Raw genomic sequence first — 24,442 nt, forward strand, 5'->3', positions numbered from 1 at the left:
TCCCAAAACATTCCATACACTGCATTTAATTGATAGGTCTCTTAAGTCTTTTAATTTGCAACATTGTTTTTATTTTAACATATATTCATTAAAAGACCATTTATTCTGTGAAATTTTGTACATTCTGTGTTTAGTTGTTTGCTTCCTTGTCATTAATTTATTCCTTTATACCCCAAGTTTCCTGTAAACTGATAATTAGATTAGAGACTAATTTATACATCTGGGTCAGCATTTGGGGCAAGAGCACTTAACAAATGAAGCTACATTTAGCCATTGCATAACATCAAGATGCACACAGCCTGGCTGATATAATTGAAATGTTGATATAGATTAGTGTATTCTGTCATTCTGCTCCATTAAAAGGTTACTGTTAGTCTTTTTCACCTAATGATCTTTGCATCCACCAATATCACCACCAAGATCCATTATTTCATAAAAAGTGATTTTTCACATTGTCATTCTTTTGAACTTTATTAGCTAGATTTCTCATAATAGCTTTTTTTCAACTTTTGGTTGTCTTAAAATATAGGTAATAAAGGAAAGACAAAATAAATGCTCCACTTTCCCTCTTTATCAATAAGTGCCCTAAAATGCTTCATACCCGATCAGTGCATTTGGTCAGGGAAAAAAGGAAGCTATCAAAGCCTATAGTGGTCTTGACAAAAGGACACAGCAGTCCATTTGGGGGGCCAAAAATAGGCCAATCTGAGCATAAAAAGGCTACAATATACTTTAAATAATCAACATGGGAGTTATAATACAAGCTATTTTTAATTTCCAAATAATTTCTTTTTATATGACTGTTGATTTTAAATTAAATTTAGACTGAGGCCAGAGAATGTAGATTGTAGAATATCTGCTTTTTTTTTTTTTTTTAAGATTTTATTTATTCATGAGAGACAGAGAGAGAGGCAGAGGGAGAAGCAGGCTCTCCACAGAATAGGGAGCCTGATGTCGGACTCGATCACAGGTCCCTGGGATCGTGATGGGAGCTGAAGGTAGACACTTAACTGACTGAGCCACATAGGTGCCCCAGAATATCTGCTTGTTTGTTTTTTAAAGATTTATTTGATTTATTTATTTGACAGAGAGAGAGAGAGCGCACACAAGCGGGGGGAGTGGCAGGCAGAGGGAGAGGGAGAAAAAGCAGGCTCCGCAAGGAGCCCTATGTGGGGCTTGATCCCAGAAGTCTGGGATCATGACCTGAACCAAAGGCTGGCCCTCAACCGGGTCACCCAAGCACCCCAGAATATCTCCTTTTTAATGGACACATTGAAAAAGAATGTCTATATTAAAGAGTAAGTTATCTGAGGTTCAGTAAGTGTGAATGTTAGTGGAAGGCATTTCTTTCTTTGTTGCACCCATAGTCTTTCAAATGAATTTTCAAAGGAGTAATATTAATGATAATAATAAAACAAAATTTAGTGGCTTAAAACAACCATTTTATTATATCTCATCATCTTATGGGTCAGGAATTTGGGCAGGGGCTCAGTTGGTAGATTCATCTGTTTTATATGCTATCAACTGAAGTCAGTCTGGCATTCAGCTGCTGGCTGGTCTGGAAGATCCAACACTATTTTACTCAAATGTCTGGTGTCTTGGTAGGCATGTATGGAGGAGTGGGCTAAGAAGGGTGCTCTTCCTTCCTATGTAGTCTTAGGGCTTCTTTTCCATGTGGTCTCTTCAGCAGAGCAGCCAGACCTTTTAACATAATTCAGGGCCTCAGCTTAAGAGAGCATTCCAAGAGATGAAGTAAAATCTACCAGTAAAGCCTGGGTCCAGAAACTGGCACAGCAGTACTTCTACTAGTCAAAGCAGTCACAGTCTGCCCATCCTCAAGGGAAAAGGATGTAGATTCCAAGCTCTTGACAGTAAGGGAGAAATGTCAAAGAATTTACAGCAATCTTTATTCTGCCACAGTATTATATTACTATTTTACAAATGAAAAAATTATAGCAGAGAGCTGTTAAGTATCTTATCAACATAATACAAGTGGGAAAGTGATGGGACAAAGATGATGTGTCTCCCACATTTGTTACATTGATAGGATTAGTTTTTAGGAAAAATGTTAAGTTTATCAGGCTTAAGTGATGGTAATACATTAAGTTAACATATCCTTTTAATGATATAAAACCTCTCATGCCAAGTCAGGTGCCTGTATGACAGAAGCAAAAAGGATTATTTACTACATTCAGAGTGTTCTACAAGACAGGATTGAAAAAGTATTTTATATTTTTACATTATGAATTTTCAGATGATGAGTAAGGTGTGAATGTTGTCTAAAGGCCTTCTTACATTCCTTACATTCATAGGGTTTCTCACCAGAATGAATCCTCAGATGCTGAATAAGGGATGAATTAAGTCTAAAAGCCTTCCTACATTCCTTACATTCAAAAGGTTTTTCACCAGTATGAATACTCTGATGTAGAGTAAGTTTTTGTCGTAATCTAAAGGCCTTCCCACATTCCTTACATTTATAGGGTTTCTCACCAATATGAATACTCTGATGTTGTGTAAGTTGTGAGAGTAATCTAAAAGCCTTCCCGCATTCCTTGCAGTCATACGGTTTAACACCAATATGGATACTTTGGTGCGAAATAAGTTGTGAGTAACGACTAAAGGCCTTCCAACATTCCTTACACTCATAAGGTTTCTCACCAGTGTGAATTCTGTGATGAAGAATAAGATGATAACCACGACTAAAGGTCTTTCCACATTCCTTACATTCATAGGGTTTCTCACCAGTATGAATTCTCTGGTGGAGTGTTAGTTGTTGTCTTACTCTAAAGGCCTTCCCACATTCCTTACATTCATAGGGTTTCTCACCAGTATGAAGCTTGTGATGTACTCTAAGGCCAGAGCCACACAAAAAGGCCTTCCCACATTCTTTACATTCATAGAGTTTGTCGGTATTATTAAGCTTCTGATGTCGAGTAAGGTGTGCATACTGTCTAAAGGCCTTTCCACATTCTGTACATACATAAGGTTTCTCACCAGTATGAATCCTCTGATGGAGAGTAAGTTGTCCGCGCACTCTGAAGGCCTTCCCACATTCTTTACATTCATAGGGCTTCTCACCAATGTGAATTTTCTGATGTACTCTGAGGTCTGGGCCACATATAAAAGATTCTCCACATTCCTTACATTCATAGAGCTTTTCACCAGAATGAAGTCTCTGATGTCGAGTAAGATGTGCAGTTTGTCTAAAGGTCATTCCGCATTCCTTGCATTCATAGGGTTTTTCACCAGTATGAATTCTGTGATGGAAAGTAAGCTGTTGGCGTACTCTAAAGGTTTTCCCACATTCTTTACATTCATAGGGTTTCTCCACAAAATGAATTCTCTGTTGTGGAGTTAGAGATGTGTGTTTTTGGTAAGAGGACACTTTTTGAGATACAGTTTTAATTTGACTTAAATATCCCTCCTGTCCTTCAAATTTTCTTTTGGACTCCCAATCACTTTTTAAAATTAGGCCCCTAAGGCCATGGTTTTTTATTCTTTCCATTATCTTCCACTGGGGTGAGTTTATTTCATAAATGTCATTTTCCGAAGACAATTTCTTGGTCTCATACCTGGTCTCTAAATCTGAAAGAAAGTAAGAGAGCAAACACAGTTTCCTTTTTTTTTTTTTAAAGAAGTTAAATTTCTAGAGTTGAAATAAAAAATAACTAAAGTAATACTCAATGAAATTCTAAAAACCAATCATACAATTTGAAAAAAAAAAAGCGTAAGGTAACACCAGGAAAAATGAAAGTTCATGTTAAGAAAGTTAGACTGGTCATTAGTAAACATTTTAAGGCAGTGAGTGTCAAAGTGACATGTAGAACAGAATCACAGAGAACTTGTTATAAATATTGAGGTTTATTTTTTAAAGATAAGAGAGTGCACATGTGCATGGGTGTGTGCACACACACACACACTGGAGCAGGGGGAGAGGGAGCAAGAATCCCAAGCAGACTCCCCTCTATGCATAGAGCTTGACCTGGGGCTCAATTTCATGACCCTGAGATCACAACCTTAGCTGAAACCAAGAGCTGGTCGCTCAACTGACTGAGCCACCCAGGTGCTGCTAAATATTGTGGTTTAGATGCCTCCTAAACCACCTGGATCAGATTCTACAGTCATGGCCAGTCCTGTATTTATTCTTCATGCAATTCTGATGGAGATGAAAGGTTAAAAATTCACACTTAACTTTTTTCAATAATTTCTCTTTATTCTTAGACTAAAATAAACCTTGCTGTGGTTAAAAGGCCTCTGCTTACCTATAATGCATCTTCTCATTCTGCTCTATTTCCCACAAATCTTCTGCTTGGGTTCTTTGCCCTGCTGGCTACTTTCATCCTGAGGTCTTAGGTTAAATAAAAGTTACTTCTTTTAAGGCTGACTCTACTGTCAGGATCTACACATATGTTCTTGTATAGGTATTACATATCAGCATATGTCTGCATTGAAATTATATATTTATAAATGTTTCTGATTATTGCTCTCCTTTCCTTACCCCTAGACCTCTTCAATGGCAAAAACAATCTCTACTTTACTCTTCATTAAAGATACATGCAGGGGAGCCTGGGTGGCTCAGTTGATTATAAGCAACTGCCTTTGGACTAGGTCATAGTCCTAGGATCAAGCTCTACATCGGGCTCCCTGCTCAGTGAGGAGTCTGCTTCTCCTCCCTCTGCCCCTCTCAATGGTTGTGCTCTCTCTCTCCCTCTCTCTCAGATAAATAAATAAAATCTTTAAAAAAAAATAATACATGCCTAGCACAAAATGAGTTTCACTCATTGAATTCCCATTGTTATATACTCATTCTGAATATATTTGTCTCTAATCTCTTACATATTACAACAATGATTAAATAATTCCCGTTATTCATCCAAGCTCGTCAAGCTAAATATATAAATGGAAAATGGTGGTTATATACTCTTATTCTCATACATCCTTTCATTGCTTTAACCCCTTCTCTATGTTCATATACCTATGAATAATAAACCAGTAGGAGAAACAGCCAGAGAAACATTTAAGTGCCGAATGAGTTATGTATGAGAGAGAAAAAGGAGGATTTTTTATAATATGGTCTGTATAAAAAGCTTGAAATAATATAGACATTTTCTACTAAAGCTGGAAATAATGAAATTTTAAAAACCCAAAAATGGCTGTGGGGGGACATTGGGGAGGGTATGTAATATGGTGAGTGCCGTGAATTGTATAAGACTAATGATTCACAGACCTGTACTCCTGAAACAAATAACACATTATGTTAATTAAAAAAAAATGAATCCACTTGAAATTTTAGAAGTCTACATTAATATTTTAATTTATTTTTAAATGTTCCCTTTTTTTTTTTTAAAGATACTATTTATTTATTTGAGAGAGAGAGAATGAGAGGGAGAAAGCACAAGTGAGGGGGAGGGTCAGAGGGAGAAGAAGACTCCCTGCAGAGCAGTGAGCACAATGTGGGACTCGATCCCAGGACTCCAGGATCATGACCAGAGCCGAGGGCAGTAAATTAACCAACTAAGCCACCCAGGTGCCCCAATAACTTTTAGATCAATCAGGAAATAAATTCCAAAACAGTATTTGTGTTTTTTAGATAACAATGACAATAATAACATTAAAATCCATGTTAAATTAGTATTTACAAAATATAAGCATAGTGCTTAAAAGAAAATTTAAAAACAAATATTTGCAGCAAAAAACATGAGAGAAAAATCAATTAATAATCAAAGAAATCAGAAAAAGAATAAAGTAAACTGAAGCAAAGCAGAAGAAATTAATCAGGGGCTCCTGAGTGGCTTAGTTGGTAAATGTCTGCCTTTAGGTCTGGTCATGATCCCAGGGTCCTAGGATCGAGCCACACATTGGGCTCCCTTCTCAGCAGGAAGCCTGCTTTTCCTCCCACTCCCCCTGCTTGTGTTCCCTCTCTCACTGTCAAATAAATGCCTGCTTGTGTTCCCTCTCTCACTGTCAAATAAATGCCTCTCTCTGTCAAATAAATAAATAAAATCTTTAAAAGAGAAGAAATTAATAGATATAAATGTAGAATTAGAAAACAGAAAAAAAGAACTAATACATAAAACAAAAACTTTGTTTTCAAAAAGCAGCAAACAAAGTGTTAGTTAATATAAGGAAAATAGCAAGAAAGCACACAAATAAGAAATGGCAAAGTGAAAATAACCATGAATACAGCGGATAGCTGAAAAAAAGATTACTTTGCTAAAAAATTTTAAAACATAGCTAAAATAATAATTTTCTAGGAAAATATAATTTACCAAAACTGGCCACAGAAGAGATACAATGTTTAAACTTTAATTTTCATAGAGCAAATAGAGAATATGGTCAGACTTACCATCTCCTTCTCCTAGGAAACAAGCTTTAAAGACCAGCCCATCCAAATTCTATTTAGACTGAGAACTAAGAAAAAGGAGGCCTTCCAAACTATTTTCATAAAGTAATATTGTACTGAATAAAGATCACTCATAAAAAGAAAACTAGGGGTGCCTGGGTGGCTCAGTGGGTTAAAGCCTCTGCCTTTGGCTCGGGTCATGAACCCAGGGTCCTGGGATCGAGCCCCACATTGGGCTCTCTGCTCAGCTGCTCAGCAGGGAGCCTGCTTCCTCCTCTTTCTCTCTGCCTACTTGTGATCTCTGTCAAATAAATAAAATACAATCTTTAAAAAAAAGAAAAAGAAAACTACATACAAATTTTCTGAAAACTGATATAAAAATTCTAAACATCTAATAAAATAGCACATTGAAAAACCCACTATTATTTATTCAAAGAATTTTAGAGTGATCCAATATGGGGAAATCTATTAAAATAAAACATTTTTTATTTTTTAAAAGGTTTTATTTATTTATTTATTTGCGAGAGAATAAGAGAGAGCACATGCAGGAGAGGAGCAGCAAAGGGAAAGGGAAAAGCAGACTCCCCGCTTAACAGGGAGCCAGATGCGGGGCTTGATCCCAGCACCCCAAGATCATGACCCAAGCTGAACACAGATGCTTAATGGATTAAGCCATCCAGGTGCCCTATTTAATTATTTTAGAGACATCACTCCCACCCCCGGCCCTACTGAACAGGGAGTGCAATATGATGCGAGGCTTGATCTCAAGACCCTGAAACTGATAAGCCTTCTTTTTACTCCTCAAACATGCAAAGCTAACTTCCTCCTTAGGGCTTTTCTGTTGGTTCAGAAGGCTCTTGCCCTAGAGAATCACAAGGCTTAAGCCTCCATATCTCCCCTCAAAAAACCTTTCCCTCATTTGTCTATTTTTCTGTATGCATGTTATACTTCACTGAAAGTTACTCAAAGGAAGAAAGAAACAAAGGAAGGAAAGAAAATGAAAGAAAAAAAATAATTTTGTTTAAGATGTCTAACTTTGAGTCAACAGTTATCATTTTGGCTAAATACTTCCTAATTAAACTGATATTATCTTATTCCTTTGGAACCTCTGCATTTCATTGCTTTTTTCAGTATTAACAGTGGTAAATGCCATTTAATTACCTAAATGTGAAAAAGAAAATAAGTTAGGATTGAAACAAAAAGCGTGTTTCTCCTCCCTATGGTAGAAAGTATGTCAGAAGATATAACATTATAGACCGTGTGGGCACTGAAATGGCCCTGTAACAAAACAAGAACTCTTAACCTAAAATGAGTCTCCTCAGCCAGACCTGAATGTATAGAGAGCAAATACAAAATGACAACATACGTCTCTCTACAGAGAATTTTGAGGAATTTTTTTTTTTTTTAAGTAGGCTTATGCCTAGCATGGAGGCATATTACTATTATTATTGTATTATTATTAGCATGGAGCCCAATATGGGGCTTGAACTCACAACCCTGAGATTAAGACCTGAGCTGAGATAAAAAGTCAGATGCTTAACTGACTGAGCCACCCAGATGCCTCTAGGATCTTTTTTTAAGAAGACTTTCAAAGAGAGATGAAAATAGCACAGAGGTAGCAGCTAAACCATAGGATCATTCTCTCCATACTTTATGACACTCATGTTTCTTCCTAATATGAAGGTAGATATATATACATACACATGGAAAAAAGCAAAGAATGATATTCTGTGATTTAAGGATCTATCTTCTAGAATAATTCATATGGAACTCTGATTGCTGATAAAATATATATAAATTGCAATGTCAAGCATATTTTTCTCTATAGTCTTTTCTTTCCCCAAAAAAGGTTTTTCAGACCATACCTAAAATAGCCTTTCAGCCCACACCGTTTTCTCTTCCCTTACTCTGCTTACTTTACTTCACAGTACTCTATTACCTGAAATTATAGTTTCTATTTATTTACAGTTACTATGTGTCTCTTATTACAAGGTAAATTCCACAGAGACAGAGACTTTATTGGTTTTATGTACCGGTATATTGATAGTGTCTAGCACACTGCCCAGCTCAGAAGTAGGTAGATAAGTCAGTCAGTCAGTCTGTCTATCTGCTATTAAAAATGCAAAAGAAGGAGCGCCTGGGTGGCTCAGTGGGTTAAACCTCTGCCTTCGGCTCAGGTCATGATCCCAGGGTCCTAGGATTGAGCCCCACATCGGGTTCTCTGCTCAGCAGGGAGCCTGCTTCCCCCTCTCTCTCTGCCTACCTCTCTGCCTACTTGTGATCTCTCTCTGTCAAATAAATAAATAAAATCTTTTTAAAAAATGCAAAAGAAAGCAGCTGAATATATATATATATATATATATATGGAATGACTGTCAATAGGAAACAAAGAGAGCACCTCTCCACCCACGCCCCTTTCAAAGGGGAGGAAAATTTGAAACATCAACAAAAGAGTGGTAAATGAGATAAAGAAATAGTTCCATTAGTATCCCTAAGATCTTAATTTGCTCTTTAAGCCTTGGAACTTTATTTTTTAAATTTTAAAAAACTTTATTTTTGGGGCGCCTGGGTGGCTCAGTGGGTTAAGCTTCTGCCTTCAGCTCGGGTCATGGTCTCAGGGTCCTGGGATCAAGCCCTGCGTTGGGCTCTCTGCTCAGCAGGGAGCCTGCTTCCCTTCCTCTCTCTCTGCCTGCCTCTCTGCCTACTTGTGATCTCTGTCTGTCAAATAAATAAATAAAATCTTAAAAAAAAACAAAAACAAAAACCCTTTATTTTTAAGGATGCCTGTGTGGCTCAGTCAGTTAAGTGTCTGCCTTTGGCTCAGGTCATGATCCTAGAGTCCTGGGGTGGGGGGGGTCCCTTCTCAGTGGGGAGTCTATTTTTCCCTCTGCCCCTCACCCTGCCTGTGTTGTCTCTTGCTCTCTCAAATAAATAAAATCTTTTTTTTTTTTTTTAAAGATTTTATTTATTTATTTGACACAGAGAGAGAGAGAGAGATCACAAGTAGGCAGAGAGGCAGGCAGAGAGAGAGAGAGGAGGAGGAAGCAGGCTCCCTGCTGAGCAGAGAGCCTGATTCGGGGCTTGATCCCAGGACTCTGGGATCATGACCTGAGCCGAAGGCAGAGGCTTAACCCACTGAGCCACCCAGGCGCCCCTAAATAAAATCTTTAAAAAAAAAAAAAAGAAAAGAAAAAGATTTTATTTTTAAATAATTTCTATATCCAGTGTGGGGCTTGAACTTACAAACCCAAGATCAAGATTTGCACACTATACCAGGTGAGTCAGCCAGTTGCCTCAGGCCTTGGCCCTTTAAAGAGGACTTTCTAAACAACATCAGTAGAGTGTGCCTCTTCATAACTAGTTGGGTGGTTTCCTCTGTGATGGCTTCCCCCTACTCAATTGGCTCTCACTCACCTGGATATCGCCTCCTTCCTTTCCTCACGACTTTCCAGGGCTCCTTTCCTTGCTCCAATAAGGAAATCACATCTGGCTTAGAAATGAAGCATCCTGGTTAGAAGAAAAGAGATGTAAGGTGATATGAAAATAAAAAATAAATTCAAAATTACTTTTAGTCTTGTTTAAGTTTTTAATTAACTATAGGTCAAATGGTAATTGACAAAGCCTTTAGAACAAAGAAGGGCAAGATGGTTAAAAAATATTCACATTAAGGTTACATAATAAATAGATTAATTTATATTCATACAAGTAATCCTTCTTGAGAGGCAACAGTGGTTGAGAGCACAGTCTGCCTGAGTTCAGATCCTGTCTCTGCCACATCCCAGTTGTAAGACAAGTAATAGCACCTATCATACACAATTGTTATGACAGTTATATTAGTATATATCCATATCTAAACATTGCCTAGAATATGTACTCAGTGCTAAATATACATCTGACCCTTGAACTCTGCAAGACTGAACTGCATGGATCCACGTAAGTGTGGATTCTTTTTGAAACAGTATTATACTGTGGAGGTATCTTCTTTATGATTTTCTTTTTTAAGATTTTATTTATTTATTTGACACAGAGAGAGAGATCACAAGTAAGCAGAGAGGCAGGCAGAGGGGTGCGGGGAAGCAGGCTCCCTGCTGAGCAGAGACCCTGATGTGGGGCTCGATCCCAGGACCCTGAAATCATGACCTGAGCTGAAGGCAGAGGCTTTAGCCCACTGAGCCACCCTTATGATTTTCTTAACATTTTCTCTTCTCTAGCTTATTTTATCATAAGAATACAATAGAATACATATAACAAACAAAATATGTGTTACCTATTTATGCTATCAGTAAAACTTCGGATCAACTGTAAGCTATTAGTAGTTAAATTTGGGGGGAGTCAAAAGTTATATGCTGGAGCGCCTGGGTGGCTCAGATGGTTAAGTGTCTGCCTTTGGCTCAGGTCATGATCTCAAGGTCTTGTGACTGAGCCCAGCGTCCGGCTCCCTGCTCAGCGAAGAGTCTGCTTCTCCCTCTCCCTCTGCCTCTCCCCATGCTTGTGCTCTCTCTCTCAATTTCCCTCTCTCAAATGAATAAATAAAATCTTAAAAACAAACAAACAAACTTACATTTAACTTTTTGACTATGTAGAGGGTTGTTGTCCCTAACACCTATGTTGTTCAAGGGTTGGATGTATTTTATTAGCTATGATTTATTACCATTGTTGTTTTGCTGGGAGGAAAACAAAAAGCTTCTGGAGGCATTGATTCTTATTTCTTAGGATATTCACACAATGTTAAGTGCAAAGTTCTTAGATTTTGAACTTTCAATCATAAAGTAGATAAAAGTGAGTAAGTTTATTAACAAAAGAAATGAGTTTTCTTGAATTGTAAATAAATCTTGTTGGTTCAGCATATCACTGCAAATATTATGTGCTCTTTTGATAGATTAAAAACCGAGATACAGGGGTGCCTGGTGGCTCAGAAGGTTGTGCCTCTGCTTTCAGCTCAGGTCATGGTTTCAGGGTCCTGGGATCAAGCCCTGCATGGGGCTCTCTGCTCAGCAGGGAGCCTGCTTCCCCCACCACCCTGCCCGCCTCTCTGCCTACTTGTGATCTCTCTGTGTCAAATAAATAAATAAAATCTTAAAAACAAACAAATAAACAAACAACGAGATACAGGGTCTAGTATTTTCCTTATATATATACCAACAAATAAAATACCCATAGCAATTCTGAGTTCACACACCAAGTAAAACCTGATTTGACACAAGTAAGGCCATATTCAGCCCCTTTTCATCATTGAGGAATGCCTGAAGGCCACTTAAGGATGAGGAAGATTAATTTGCTTAAATGAGGTATTCACTTTAGAATAAAGAAAGCTAATAAAGAAAGCTCAAAACATTGACTGAGAACAGGGAGTAGAAATTTAGATAGCTTCTTGAAAGATATTCCTGAAATTTCCAAAGAGAAAAGCAGATACTGCAACAAATAGGTCTAAATTACTAGAGTCAGAGAACCTTACCCAATGAGACCAAGTTGCTGTAATTCTCCAACATAACATCTCTGTACAAGTCCCTTTGTTCCAAGTCCAGGTATTCCCACTCCTCCTGAGAGAAGACTATGGACACATCATTGAACATCACTGATCCCTGCAATGACAAACCATATAATACATTTGAAATTAAAGAAAATTTGTTTTTAAGATGGAAGAGATACTGCAGGAAATGGACCATATGGCAAACAAAAAGGCTTAGGCTAGAAGCCTTTAACATAGTGAGTTAGGAAATGAGTGTGCATGAAGCAGCATGCCTATGTGCTCTTGAAGAATCCTGTTGCTACAGGTGCAGCCTCTTGAGTACTCTGGCGTATCTTGATCATCCAAACATGTCTGGGAAAGAAAAAAATCAGTTTTCCAATTAAATAAAATATTGTAGATAAGCCTCTGCCTGTTACAAGTCTCCCTCAAAAACTCTCAAAAATATGAGGTCTTCCACTCTTTCCCCTTAAAGAACAGATTTTTTTGGTAAGTTTCCTTACAATATTTCTTAGAAAGAAATCTGAATACAGTTAAAGAATATCTTCCAAGTTCATCATTGAATCAGATTATGTTGTAAGCATTTTCCCATTTATACAGATTCTTTAATGAAATTTAGAATGAAATTTTTATTTCTTTTAATGAAAGAAACTGTATAATAGTCTATGTGAGGGATATGGGAGACTTAATCATTCTTCCATTTTGGTCTATACAAAATATTTAAGGTACTCCTCAGTTCTGAAGGTCCACAATTACTTATGTAACTGCTCACTCTTCCTACTTGTTATCATTTTCCATCCTTCATTTTATGCATTCCTTGTTCCTGACTTAGAGATATGGACATAGATTCTGGATACTGGTGATCCAGAATCACAAAGTTATCATTCTAGACCAGCATATCCTGTTCAACTACAAATGGAATCTTGTTCCTAGTGTGTAACTCTTAGGGATTCCCAGAGAAGATCCTTGGTTTCTCTGCATGCAAGATCCAACAACATCTCTGCCCAGTCCTAAAAGTCTCCAAAACATGAGATTTGACCTTATATTGAGGTTGAGGACAACCAACAGCAAATCTTATCTTACATGCTTAGAAAACTCAAATCCAGAAACCTCCAGTTTCCCTATGAGTAGTCAAATGGACCCATCCTCTTTCATTAACTCACAAGAGATGGTCAAACATTTCCCTCGGGTGATTTCATTTCTGCCCAATTATAGCTCTTAGCAGAAGACCGAGCACATATAGGAGATGCTGAATGATTTTTTTTTTTTTTTTCCAAAGAATACATGAATAATGACTGGGGGAAAGGGGACTCATAAGATAGTTGTGCTAAGTAGCCTCATCCCTCACTGGACTTAGAGGACTGGGAGAAGATTCCTAGACTCTGATAGGTAGGAAATTTCAGGATAAAAAAATGTTCATAGGACATTAACATGAAGTATTTTCAGAAGGAGAAAGAAACAGTAACTTACGTGGGCCATGGTTTAGAAATTCAAGCACTGGTCAGTCCTCCTTGGGGTTTACTTGTCTGGAGAAGCAGAGTTCACAGAGGCCAGAGCTAGGGGGAGGAAAAGGAGGCTGTGAGATCAGACAGGCCTCAGAACTCCCAAAATGGCTGGAGTCCATATGTTCTTTCCCCTCCCTTGACCTTCCCAACATGCGCACACACACACATCTGAGGGAGTCTGGACAAATCACATTCCCTCCTCAGAAATTCCAGGACTAGGGGAGCCTGGCTGGCTCAGTCAGTATAGTGTGAGAATCTTGATCTCTGGGTTTTAAGTTCGATCCCAACATTGAGTGCACAGATTAAAAAAAAAAAAAAAAAAAAGTTTTAGGGAAAAAAAAATAAAAAAGAAATTCCAGGGCTGGCAGCCTGCTTGGATTCATCAGATACAAAGAGACAAAATGATTAGAACCAACCCTGGCAGTCATTAACCACTGTCAAACTGCTACACTGGCTGCCCTGCTGGACTGCCAGCCTGCAGCCAGGATAATAACTTCCAGAATCTTCTGGGGTCATCACACTTTTCAGTCAGAACCAACCCCCTGCTTTCCTGTATGCCTTATTTGCCTATTTGCCTTATTTGCTTATTTCTCTTACTTACAACTAGGCTGAAAAGGTATGGGTACATGCTCTCAACAGGTAGACAGCACGTATCTATTTATCAAAGACTTTCATAGGATGGGTATTTTATACACAGTAAGTGGATCCTCAGGATTGCTGTGTAGTATAATAGTATAATAATTACCTATGTGATGGGTCAGAACATTTACATTAAAGAAGTAAAACCACTTGCAGAAATTCAGTTAAGTAGCAAAGGTAAATTTGGAATCCTTATTTTTCTAACCAAAGTCAGCTCTCAATCAATTCTGTTGTCTTTGAAACCTAGAATCTCTTGTTCCATGAGCATGCATGACTCGTTAAAAAAGCAGAAATAACACGTGAAACCCCCAAAGACAATTTTTTTAGAGATTTTATGTATTTGTCAGAGAGAGAAAGAGCACAAGCAGGGAGGGAAAAGCAGACTTCTGGCAGAGCAAGGAGCCCGATGAAGGACTCGATCCCAGGACTCCAGGATGATGATCTAAGCCAAAGGCAGACAGTTAACTGACTGAGACAGGTGTCCCCCCACAAAGACATTAAATCTCACTTTAAGAGTACTGATGCCCATATTAGCAAGTTTGTAAGGAAATGAATATTCTATAACCTGTAGATTGTGTAAATTTAAAAGTATGTCCAAACCAACCATTTAAACCATGCACATCTTCTGACTCAGTAATTCTACTGTGGGGATTTTCTACTCTGTATATGTGCACAAGATGTAAGAGTGTGCTCATGGACATTAATCATAATGGGAAAAATCTGGAAAGAACCTAAATATCCTGTAGTAGGAAACAGATTAAATAAATTATAAAGCACCCAGAGTGAAAAAGCTTCTCACTTTAAAAATGATAATACAGGTCTTTAATTGGAAAGATGGAAATATGTATATCACATATTGCTGAATGAAGAATGTAAGTAGGAACAGTACTGTGATCCTGTTATAGTAGGGCAAAAAGACGTTGTGTGTGTGTGTGTATACATATGTATATATATACATATATTTGTGCATAATAACCACTAAATGCTAAGCTTTTAAAAAATATGTAAGGGCATACAAAATATTCAAGAAGTGTAGTCTTCAGAAAAATAAAATGAACATTATGAATACATTTGTAAAGTATACATATAAATCAACATCAAGAGGCACTAAGAGGCATCAACAGAAAAAAATCTGCAAAGATTATTCATTTCCCCACTGTGATCTTAATTTTCTTCTTTTTGCTTGTATTTACTTCATATTTATATATGGCAATATATACTCTTGAAATACATTTTTAAAATTTTGTAAGTAGGAAGCTTTTCTTAAAATAGGTGAAAGAGACTCACTTTTAAAGCCATCATCTCTTGAAGGAAAAAAACTGCTATATTTTTTCCTACTAGCTCCCAATGTCTGATTCAACTTTATGATTTGTAAATTTGTTGATTTATGTTGGAGTTTGACCTAAAAAAGAATGGTTAAACATCCCCAACTGGGGCACCTGGGTGGCACAGGGGGTTAAAGCCTCTGCCTTCGGCTCGGGTCATGATCCCGGGGTCCTGGGATTGAGCCCCACATCGGGCTCTCTGCTCGGTGGGGAGCCTGCTTCCTCCTCTCTTTCTGCCTGCCTCTCTGCCTAGTTGTGATCTCTGTCTGTCAAGTTAAAAAATAAAATCTTAAAAAAAAACCAAAAAACCAAAAACAAAAACAAAAAAAGCAACCCCAACTAATGCCTTGTTTCATTGCTGTTTTCTCACTTAACTTCTTGGCTCATATATTTGTCTTAATTCTGACCAGTCATTTTAGCCTTCCATGATGCCCTCCAAAGGGCGGCTAAATCTTCTTGTCCTGTTGGTCTCATTTTGCATCAACATCATGAGAATAAAAACAACAAGGCATAACACTTATTACATAAAATCCTTTTACCTACACAGAAATCCTCTGGATTTGGTTATTTTTTGGCACAACCTGACAATGTTTGCTGTAATCAGATGATGTCTCTTCATAGGAACTCCTAAGCTATGCTATCTGCCTTCTTCAGGGTCAACACTTAGTCTTATTCCTCTAGATGTTTATCTACCTTGATTGATAATTAGCAACTTAAGAATCACAACCATGTCATTTTAGTCACTCTATATTCCCCAAGTATTAGCATAGGATCAGACATATTATGAGTACTTTATAAAAAGTCTGATAATACAACTTAGAAATCCCCTTTTTAGGAATTTATCCTTAGAAAAATTTTAGAAAAGTACAAAAAGAGATACATGCAAGGAAGTTCATCAAAGAATATTTTATAACCAAAAGCAGAGTACCTAACAGTAAACCAGCTAAAAAAACTAGGTTCCACAATATGATAGCATATTACACAATTATTGACAATGATGGTACTAGTTCATACTAATGCATGTAGGAAAATATCGATGATAAACTGGCCAAGTACAACAGGTAGACTAAGAAGAATATCCACAATGTTGGGAGGTGACTGACTCTCATATGTGAAGAACGCAGGCTTTGTTGTCAGGATCCAGGATATCTAAGGGTTTGACAGTTATCAACTAGGAGACTTCAGACCTGTTAATTTTCAGTGCCACTGTTTCCTCATAGATAAACTGGAGAATAACAGTATCTACTTGTTATTAAAGTTAAGTAATATAATGCATATAAAGCACTTAAAATACTTTATTATAAGCAATAAAATAAAATGAGAACATTATATCCCCCATATTCCTTGTATTTAAAAAAGTACCTTTAATTTTAAAAAAACTTTAATCCTGATAAATTATCTTTAATAATTTTTTAATACTAGGATGCCCTTTCTCTTGCTCTTACAGTAAACTTTTTCTCATTAAAGATTTTATTTATTGGACAGAGAGAGAGAGAACTAAAGAGGGAATACAAGCAGGGGGGAGTGGGAGAGGGAGAAATAGGCCTCCTGCTGACATGGGGCCTGATCCCAGCACACTGGGATCACGACCTGAGCCAAAAGCAGACACCTAATGACTGAGCCACCCAGGCGCCCCAACAGTAAACTTTTTTAGAAAAATATTTTATTTACTTATTTATTTTAGAAACAGGGAGGGTAAGAGCAGGGGGAGGAGCAAAGGGGGAGGGAGGGAGGGAGTAGAGGAAAGAAACTCAAGCAGACTCTGTGCTGAGCCCCAGTGTGGGGCTCGATCTCACCACACTGAGATCATGACCAGAGCCAAAACCAAGAGCCAGAGCTTAACCAACTGAGCCACCCAGGCACCCTTCCTGTAGTTAATTTTTGAGATTTTAAGGACTGCTCTTTTTTGCAACATCACTAAATTTTAGAACTAAGGTTGAGAATGTAATTCTTCTTAATTAATAATATTAGCAAAAAAGATTCATAAAAAATCAAGAAGTAGAGCAAAGCCCCTTTTGCTCTCCATCCCTAGCAGCTCCAGAGATACCATTTGGCATCATAAAAGTCATTAAATTTGATATGATAAGGTATCATTCTGAACACTTTAAAAACATTTGATCAGGGCGCCTGGGTGGCTCAGTGGGTTAAGCTGCTGCCTTCGGCTCAGGTCATGATCTCAGGGTCCTGGGATCAAGTCCCGCATCAGGCTCTCTGCTCAGCAGTGAAGAGGGAGAAACAGGCTCCCCGCTGGGCAGGTAGCCCAACCAGGGACTCGATCCCAGGACCCTGGGATCATGACCTGAGCCAAGGCAGCAGCTTAACCCACTGAGCCACCCAGGCGCCCTTGACCTCGACTTTTAAAAAAAATGGGCAACAGCAATTCATTCCTCCTTCTCAGAGCCCTTTCCTTGGAGTCTGACAAGACTGAGGAAGAAGGGAAGTTATGGATAACAGGCCTTTCTTGGAGCCCAGCCCAGCCTAGCTAAATTAGGGCATGCCCTGACCCCATCTGTCCCCACCAACCACCCACACATAAACTGAGTAAGAGGGAGATTATTACTGACCCTTCCTAGTACTAGAGAAAGGTCAGGATCACGGATGTGGGGGACGGTAATGGGACCTCACAGCAGTTTACTAGAGGAAAACTCCGTCGTTCTGAAACCTACAGTAAGGAGTTCTGAGAGGCGTGTGTGCGCGCGACTGCGTGCGCGCGCGCCCGAGGATGTGGTGCACGAGGTTACTCCCAGGAGCCAGGCTGGGAGGCACATTCGGTTCTAACGTTTTTTCCCAAGATGGGATCTGAAGCTTTTTGCTAGGAGTCTTTTCTCTGGCGCTCAGATATCTGACTGAGGGAGTGCGGGGGGTGGGGGTCTTCTCCGCCGGCGGGCTCGTGCGGCTACAGAGCAGAATATTCAGCTGTGACGCTAAGGTCGGAGTCACACAGCCCAGGTTCTGCACCCAGTTCAGTCACACAAACGGTATCAGCCACTCGTCCCGACCTCACAACCGCACAAAGTCCTGATGTCACACCCGGGCCCCGTCACGCCCACAATCACCCAGATGCACAACTACACACCCGCTGTTCTCACAAACGCTCGGGCCTGAGATGAGCCGCTCGCAAAGCTCTGCGGTGCTGCCGCGCTTCCCTTCCCTCTCCTCATCTCCAAGCCGCAGCGCCTTTCCTACAGAGGTTTGGAACCAATGCTGTGAACCAGGACTGCTCACCTGGGACGTCGCGCCTGCCTCACGGTGATGCACGGTGTAAGCGAGAACAGGACGGAACCGGCAGGTCCACACACATCCCCCAGCGGCTTAACCCGCCGCGCGCGGAGGCTGCTGGGAACTCGCGTTGTAGGCACTGAGTGCGCCGGCGCGGCCGGCCACCGGGAGTCTAGCATCTACCCCGCCCGTAGCTGAGTGAGGCGGAGGTCTGGGCGGGCTTCAGCCGGGGCGGAGTTCCCATCTCTTTGTCCGGAGGAGTACCAGCAGGTTCAAGAGCGCCGCAGTGTCGGAACCGCGGCCGCACTAAAGAGGGATGCGAATTAACGTGACATTCCCTAGGACCTACTCGGACGGCGCTGTGCGTCTGTCTTTGGAGTGGTTTGGGGTGCGATTTTTTTTTTCACTGGGTGTGGCGGGTTTGTGTTTGAGCGGTGCTACTTCGCGGACAGGATTGTGGTTTGTGTAGATTTTGACTGGAATTGTGTATCAGGACCCAGAATGTTGTGGTAGCCTGTGAGATAATGGGTTTGACAGTGTCTGTGAACGTGTCTGTAATTGACGGAACATTTAGGTCGCGCGGTTTGGGTAGATTTTTTTTCCCCCTAGTCCTTCCCTACTGACCGTGGAGGGGAGTCACTCAGTGTGCGCTGATTGTGTGGCGACGGTGTGTGCTTCTGGTGTGTTCCGCGGGACTGTGACGCGGTAGGATGATTGGATGGGGCCAGAATAATCCCTCTCCTCAACACTGAAATAGAGAAATGGATGTTGCTTCCCCCCCGCCCCCCCCCCCGCCTGCCTCTGCCTACTTGTGATCTGTCAAATAAATAAATAAAATCTTTAAAAAAAAAAACAAAAAACCAAAAGAGCAACATTATTAGTATGGATACATCTTATCATGAAGGCTAGCCACTGGTGAGGTAATACTACAATTTATCAGGCAACACTGAAGTTTCTTTGAAGTCAGCCTCTCTCTGATTTCTTCCAGTGCTTCATATTTGCCTTCCCTGCTAGAGACCAACTCTTTTGCTTTACACAGCCTTGAAACTCACAGTGCCACTTGCATTGGTAGAAACAAGGTGCCCAGGGAATAGTTTTCCAAAGCTGGGCAAAAGTTGGGTGAATGAATTCTAATTATAGAAGCAGTGCTGATAGCTTGTGTGCATTCGCAAATGCATTACTACTGGTGTGCTGGCTTAAGCCTATATGATTGCTGGGTACCTGTCCAGGGAGGGAGGGTGCTGCCGCATTGGTCACTCCTTGGGTGTTGATTGCCAGACCAAAACTCATACTTGCTTAGCAAAAGGTCTTCCACCCAATTCCAATGTGTTTGTCAGGGAGGGGAGTTTCTCCACACTACCAAACAATTTCAGGGGACCAGCTGGGGATCTTAAAATTCATCTCAATTCTGGCACTGTCCACATGGAGACAGCATCAGAGCTCACAGTTTAAGAGCTCTGACCTACAAGACATCCCCCAGCTACTTCAGATGCCAGTCGTGAGTCCAAGTTATCACCTGTTCTTGTGACCAACTGCTATATATTCGAGGTTCCAGTGACTTCCTCCTTGGGTTCAATAAGTTGCTCGAGTGGCTCACAGAAGTCAGAAAAACATTTTACTTACTTGAGTACCAGTTTATTATATAAAGCTATAACTCAGGAACAGACAGGGGAAGAGAAGCATAGGGCCTCTAAAGCATAGACCCTGATCCTTAGATGTTCCAAAAGTCACTTTATCAACCCATCAAAAGACACTTTGATTGTTCTCATCACAGGAAATTCCAATTGTTTTAGGAGCTTTGTGCCAAAAACAAGAGGAAGACCAAATATATATTTCTTATTATAAATCAGAATATCACACTTACTCTCTATCACCTCCGTCATGAGCAGGTGGGCTTCTGAATGTGAAGAGCTCCTCAGTAGTGGCAGGCCAAGGCATTCTTAATGACCAAAGCCTATGAGAAATTGCAAATGTATTTGTATCTTTATAACAATGTATTCATATATCATTTAATACAGTGACAGCAATAAAAAAATAGTTGAACATACCAATGGAAAGAGGGTGTGAACAGGTGGTTACTCAAATATATATATATATATATATATATATATATATTTTTTTTTTTTTTTTAAAGATTTTGTTTACTTATTTGACCAAGAGAGAGATCACAAGTAGGTGGGGGGGGGGAGCGGGGGAAGCAGGCTCCCCGCTGAGCAGAGAGCCCCATGTGGGACTCGATCCCAGGACCCTGAGGCCATGACCTGAGCCAAAGGCAGAGGCTTAACCCACTGAGCCACCCAGGTGCCCCTAAAAAAATATGTTGTTAATAAGCATACAGATTTACCAAGTTAGAAGAATGATCTCAAAAGAAGTGTGATTTTACTTTTTTCATTTTTTAAAAGATTTTATTTATTTATTTATTAGAGTGAGAGAGAGCAAGCACAATTGGGGTGAGGTGCAGAGGGGGAAGCAGGCTACCCTGAGCAGGGAGCCTGACACTGAGCTCGATCCCAGGACCTTGGGATCATGACCTGAGACAAAGGCAGATGCCTAACAACTGAGCCAGCAGACACCCCAAGAAGTGTAATTTTAAATGAATTCTTTTGGGGCACCTCAGTGGCTCAGTTGGGTAGGTGTCCAGCTCTTTATTTTGGCTCAGGTCATGATCTCAGGATTGTGAGGTTGAGCCTGGCGTTGGGCTCCATGCCTGCTTGGGATTCTCTCTCTTCCTCTCCCATTGCCCCTCTACCCCTGCCCCTCCACCCATTTGTGCTCTCACTTGGGCTTTCTGTCTCTCTCTCAAAAAAAAACATGAATAAAATAAAATGAGTTCTTTTAAATTAGGCAGAGAAAAATTTTTTAAAAATTTTATTTATTTATTGGACAGACAGAGATCACAAGTAGGCAGAGAGGCAGGCAGAGAGAGAGGAGGAAGCAGACTCCCCACTGAGCAGAGAGCCCAATGTGGGGCTTGATCCCAGGGCCCTGGGATCATGACCTGAGCCGAAGGCAGAGGCCTTAACCCACTGAGCCACCCAGGTGCCCAGGCATAGAAAATTTTAAAAGGTAAGTATCAGGACAGGCATGGAAGTAAAAAACAGTTACGATCAGGAGGACAGTTTAGTAACATATACCAAAAACCACAGTTTCAACTTTTAGAAGTTATTTTAAGGAAATAGTGGAGTAAATGCACACACATATATGTGAATACTTGTTCACCATGGAATGTTAATAATCTTGGAAGTAGTACATTAATAGAGAAGTAGCTACATTTGGGGGTTCCATATGTATGCTATTAATATAGACAAAATATACTCTTACAGACTGGTTAAAGATGAGTGATATATAAGTACCTGTTATTATTTCTAGATTAAATTAGAATGTGTAAATTGCTTGGATCAGCATGACCTTTAGTATGTTGTTCTCAAGGAAAAATGAACTTCCTAGACATCCACAATAAAACAAAAATAATCTATTTGATATGCTCTACAGAATCTATTCAAGTAATCACTATGACTAGAACATGAAAAAAGAAAGTGAAATACATATAAATACTGTGAGACACCATACCAGGCTCCCTGCTCAGCAGGAGCCTGGTTCTCTCTCTCTCTCTCTCTCCATTCCCCCCTGCTCATACTCTCTCACTAATAAACAGAATCTTAAAAAAAAATACTGTGAGACAGATATCATCACTTTACCCACAGATTATAAAGATCAAAAGAATCTGTCATTTTATAATCAATACCCTAATAAGAGATATTAAATGTTCAGATATTATTAGCATATTTTAAGTATTGTGAAGCATTATATCATAAAGATATTAGAGGAAAAGGAGATGAAAATTTGTCAAAGACATTTTGAAACATATGTGTATTAATGAATATTCACTCAAGGTCAATTCAGGGTGGACTCATTTTGAAATATTCAGTATTTAACTTGAATAAATTCCAAAGATCATCTCAATTAGGTTTTTGTCTCCTTTAAAAATTTTTAAATTATTGGGGCACCTGGGTGGCTCAGTGGGTTAAGCCGCTGCCTTCGGCTCAGGTCATGATCTCAGGGTCCTGGGATTGAGTCCCGCATCGGGCTCTCTGCTCGGCAGGGAGCCTGCTTCCCTCTCTCTCTCTCTCTCTGCCTGCCTCTCCATCTACTTGTGATTTCTCTCTGTCAAATAAATAAATAAAAAATCTTAAAAAAAATTTTTTTTTAAATTATTAATTATTTTTATTAACATGTAATGTATTATTTGCCCCAGGGGTACAGGTTTGTGAATTGTCAGGCTTACATACTTCACAGCACTCACCATATCACATACCCTCCCCAATGTCCATAACCCAACCACCTTCTCCACACACCCCCTCCTCCCAGCAACCCTCAGTTTGTTTTGTGAGATTAAGAGTCTCTTATGGTTTGTCTCCCTCCCAATCCCATCTTTTTTCATTTTTTCCTTCCCTACCTCCAAGCCCCCCACTCTGACTCTCAAATTCCTCCTATCAGGAAGATCATATGATAGTTGACTTTCTCTGATATCTTATTTTGCTCAGTAATTGAAAGTGGAGAAAACTAAAAATCTAATAAAGAAGAATTTGTCTTTATTTCCAAATAAAACCAATATATTAATAATATACATATCTCTATTTCCAAGTAACAAGTTACTAAAAGGTCTAGGTCAAAGATTGCTGTAAAAGCCCAGAAATAAATCTGAGAATATGAGCATTAATATATGATAAAAAGTATTTTAATCTATTAGGAGAAAGAGGACTAGTTCAATAGTTAGATTTGGCATAATTTGGTTTATTTCTGAATGAAAACAGAGCTGACATCCTGTATCACACCATATACAATAATGAATTCCAGATGGATTAAAATGTTAAAATCTGTGTGTCTGTACACCCACATATATGAAAAACTGTACATTCTATTCTTTATCCTCTTCCCTCTGAAAGTTTCTATAAGTAGTACCTTCCTAAGGAACAGAAAACACTGGAAATGGTTTGGTAAACCTATTTTATAGAAATGAAATAGAGAGGAATATAAAATAGGGATGTTTATTGAAGCACTACTTTAAAAAAAAAAGATTTTATTTATTTAACAGAGAGAGAACACAGCAAGAGAAGGAATACAAGCAGGGGGAGTGGGAGAGGGAGAAGCAGGCTTCCCCCTGAGCAAGCAGCCTGATGCAGGCCTCGATCCCAGGACCCTGGGCTCATGACTGGGCTGAAGGCAGATGCTTAGCAACTGAGCCACCTAGTCGCCCTTGAAGTACTACTTTTAAGTGGCAAAGAGGAAACAGTCTGAAATATCAAAGTTGGGGAATAGGCATTGGTACAAGCATACTTGGGCATGAATATAATGTAACCATTCTGAAAACTAAGTTAAGGGGTGCCTGGGTGGTTCAGTTGGTTAAGTGTCTGTCTGCAGCTCAGGTTATGATCTCAGGATGCTGGGAGCAAGCCCAGCATCCAGGTCCCTGCTCAGTAGAGCAGGGAGCCTCCTTCTTCCTCTCCCTCTGCCCCCCGCCCCAACTCATGTTCTCTTTCTCATGCTCTGCTTTCTCTCAAATAAATAAATAATCTTAAAAAGTAAAAATAAGAACTAAGTTAAATCATTATTTACTGACCAGGAAATTCAAAATGTAGTTGAATTTAAAAAACAAATTACAGACGGGGCGCCTGGGTGGCTCAGTGGGTTAAGCCGCTGCCTTCGGCTCAGGTCATGATCTCAGGGTCCTGGGATCGAGTCCCGCATCGGGCTCTCTGCTCAGCAGGGAGCCTGCTTCCTCCTCTCTCTCTCTGCCTGCTTGTGATTTCTCTCTGTCAAATAAATAAATAAAATCTTTAAAAAACAAATTACAGAGAAATGTATAAAGTATCCATTGTTTTTGGTGAAAATACACTAAAATAAATTAGTTGTGTTAATGTTTAAGCATAAATAAATATATGGG

General features: G+C 39.5%; 1 protein-coding gene across 1 annotated transcript in view; it reads right to left on the reverse strand.

Annotated features, from left to right (window-relative positions):
* The window catches only part of LOC101684181, a 95,392-nt gene that overhangs the window by 38,688 nt on the left and 32,262 nt on the right, over positions 1 to 24,442 (reverse strand). The window contains exons 3-8 of the mRNA XM_013062795.2: positions 20,363 to 20,452; positions 18,505 to 18,804; positions 13,281 to 13,366; positions 11,799 to 11,925; positions 9,758 to 9,850; positions 2,231 to 3,585 (exon numbers count right to left, since the gene is read on the reverse strand). Coding sequence (XP_012918249.2) covers positions 2,231 to 3,585; positions 9,758 to 9,850; positions 11,799 to 11,925; positions 13,281 to 13,289 — 1,584 coding nt within the window. The 5' untranslated portion in view covers positions 13,290 to 13,366; positions 18,505 to 18,804; positions 20,363 to 20,452. The remainder of the gene's footprint in view (positions 1 to 2,230; positions 3,586 to 9,757; positions 9,851 to 11,798; positions 11,926 to 13,280; positions 13,367 to 18,504; positions 18,805 to 20,362; positions 20,453 to 24,442) is intronic.

Source organism: Mustela putorius, unplaced genomic scaffold (genome assembly GCF_011764305.1).
Source record: "Mustela putorius furo isolate JIRA1106 unplaced genomic scaffold, ASM1176430v1.1 tig00000174_pilon_pilon_pilon, whole genome shotgun sequence".
Taxonomy (NCBI): Eukaryota; Metazoa; Chordata; class Mammalia; order Carnivora; family Mustelidae; genus Mustela; species Mustela putorius.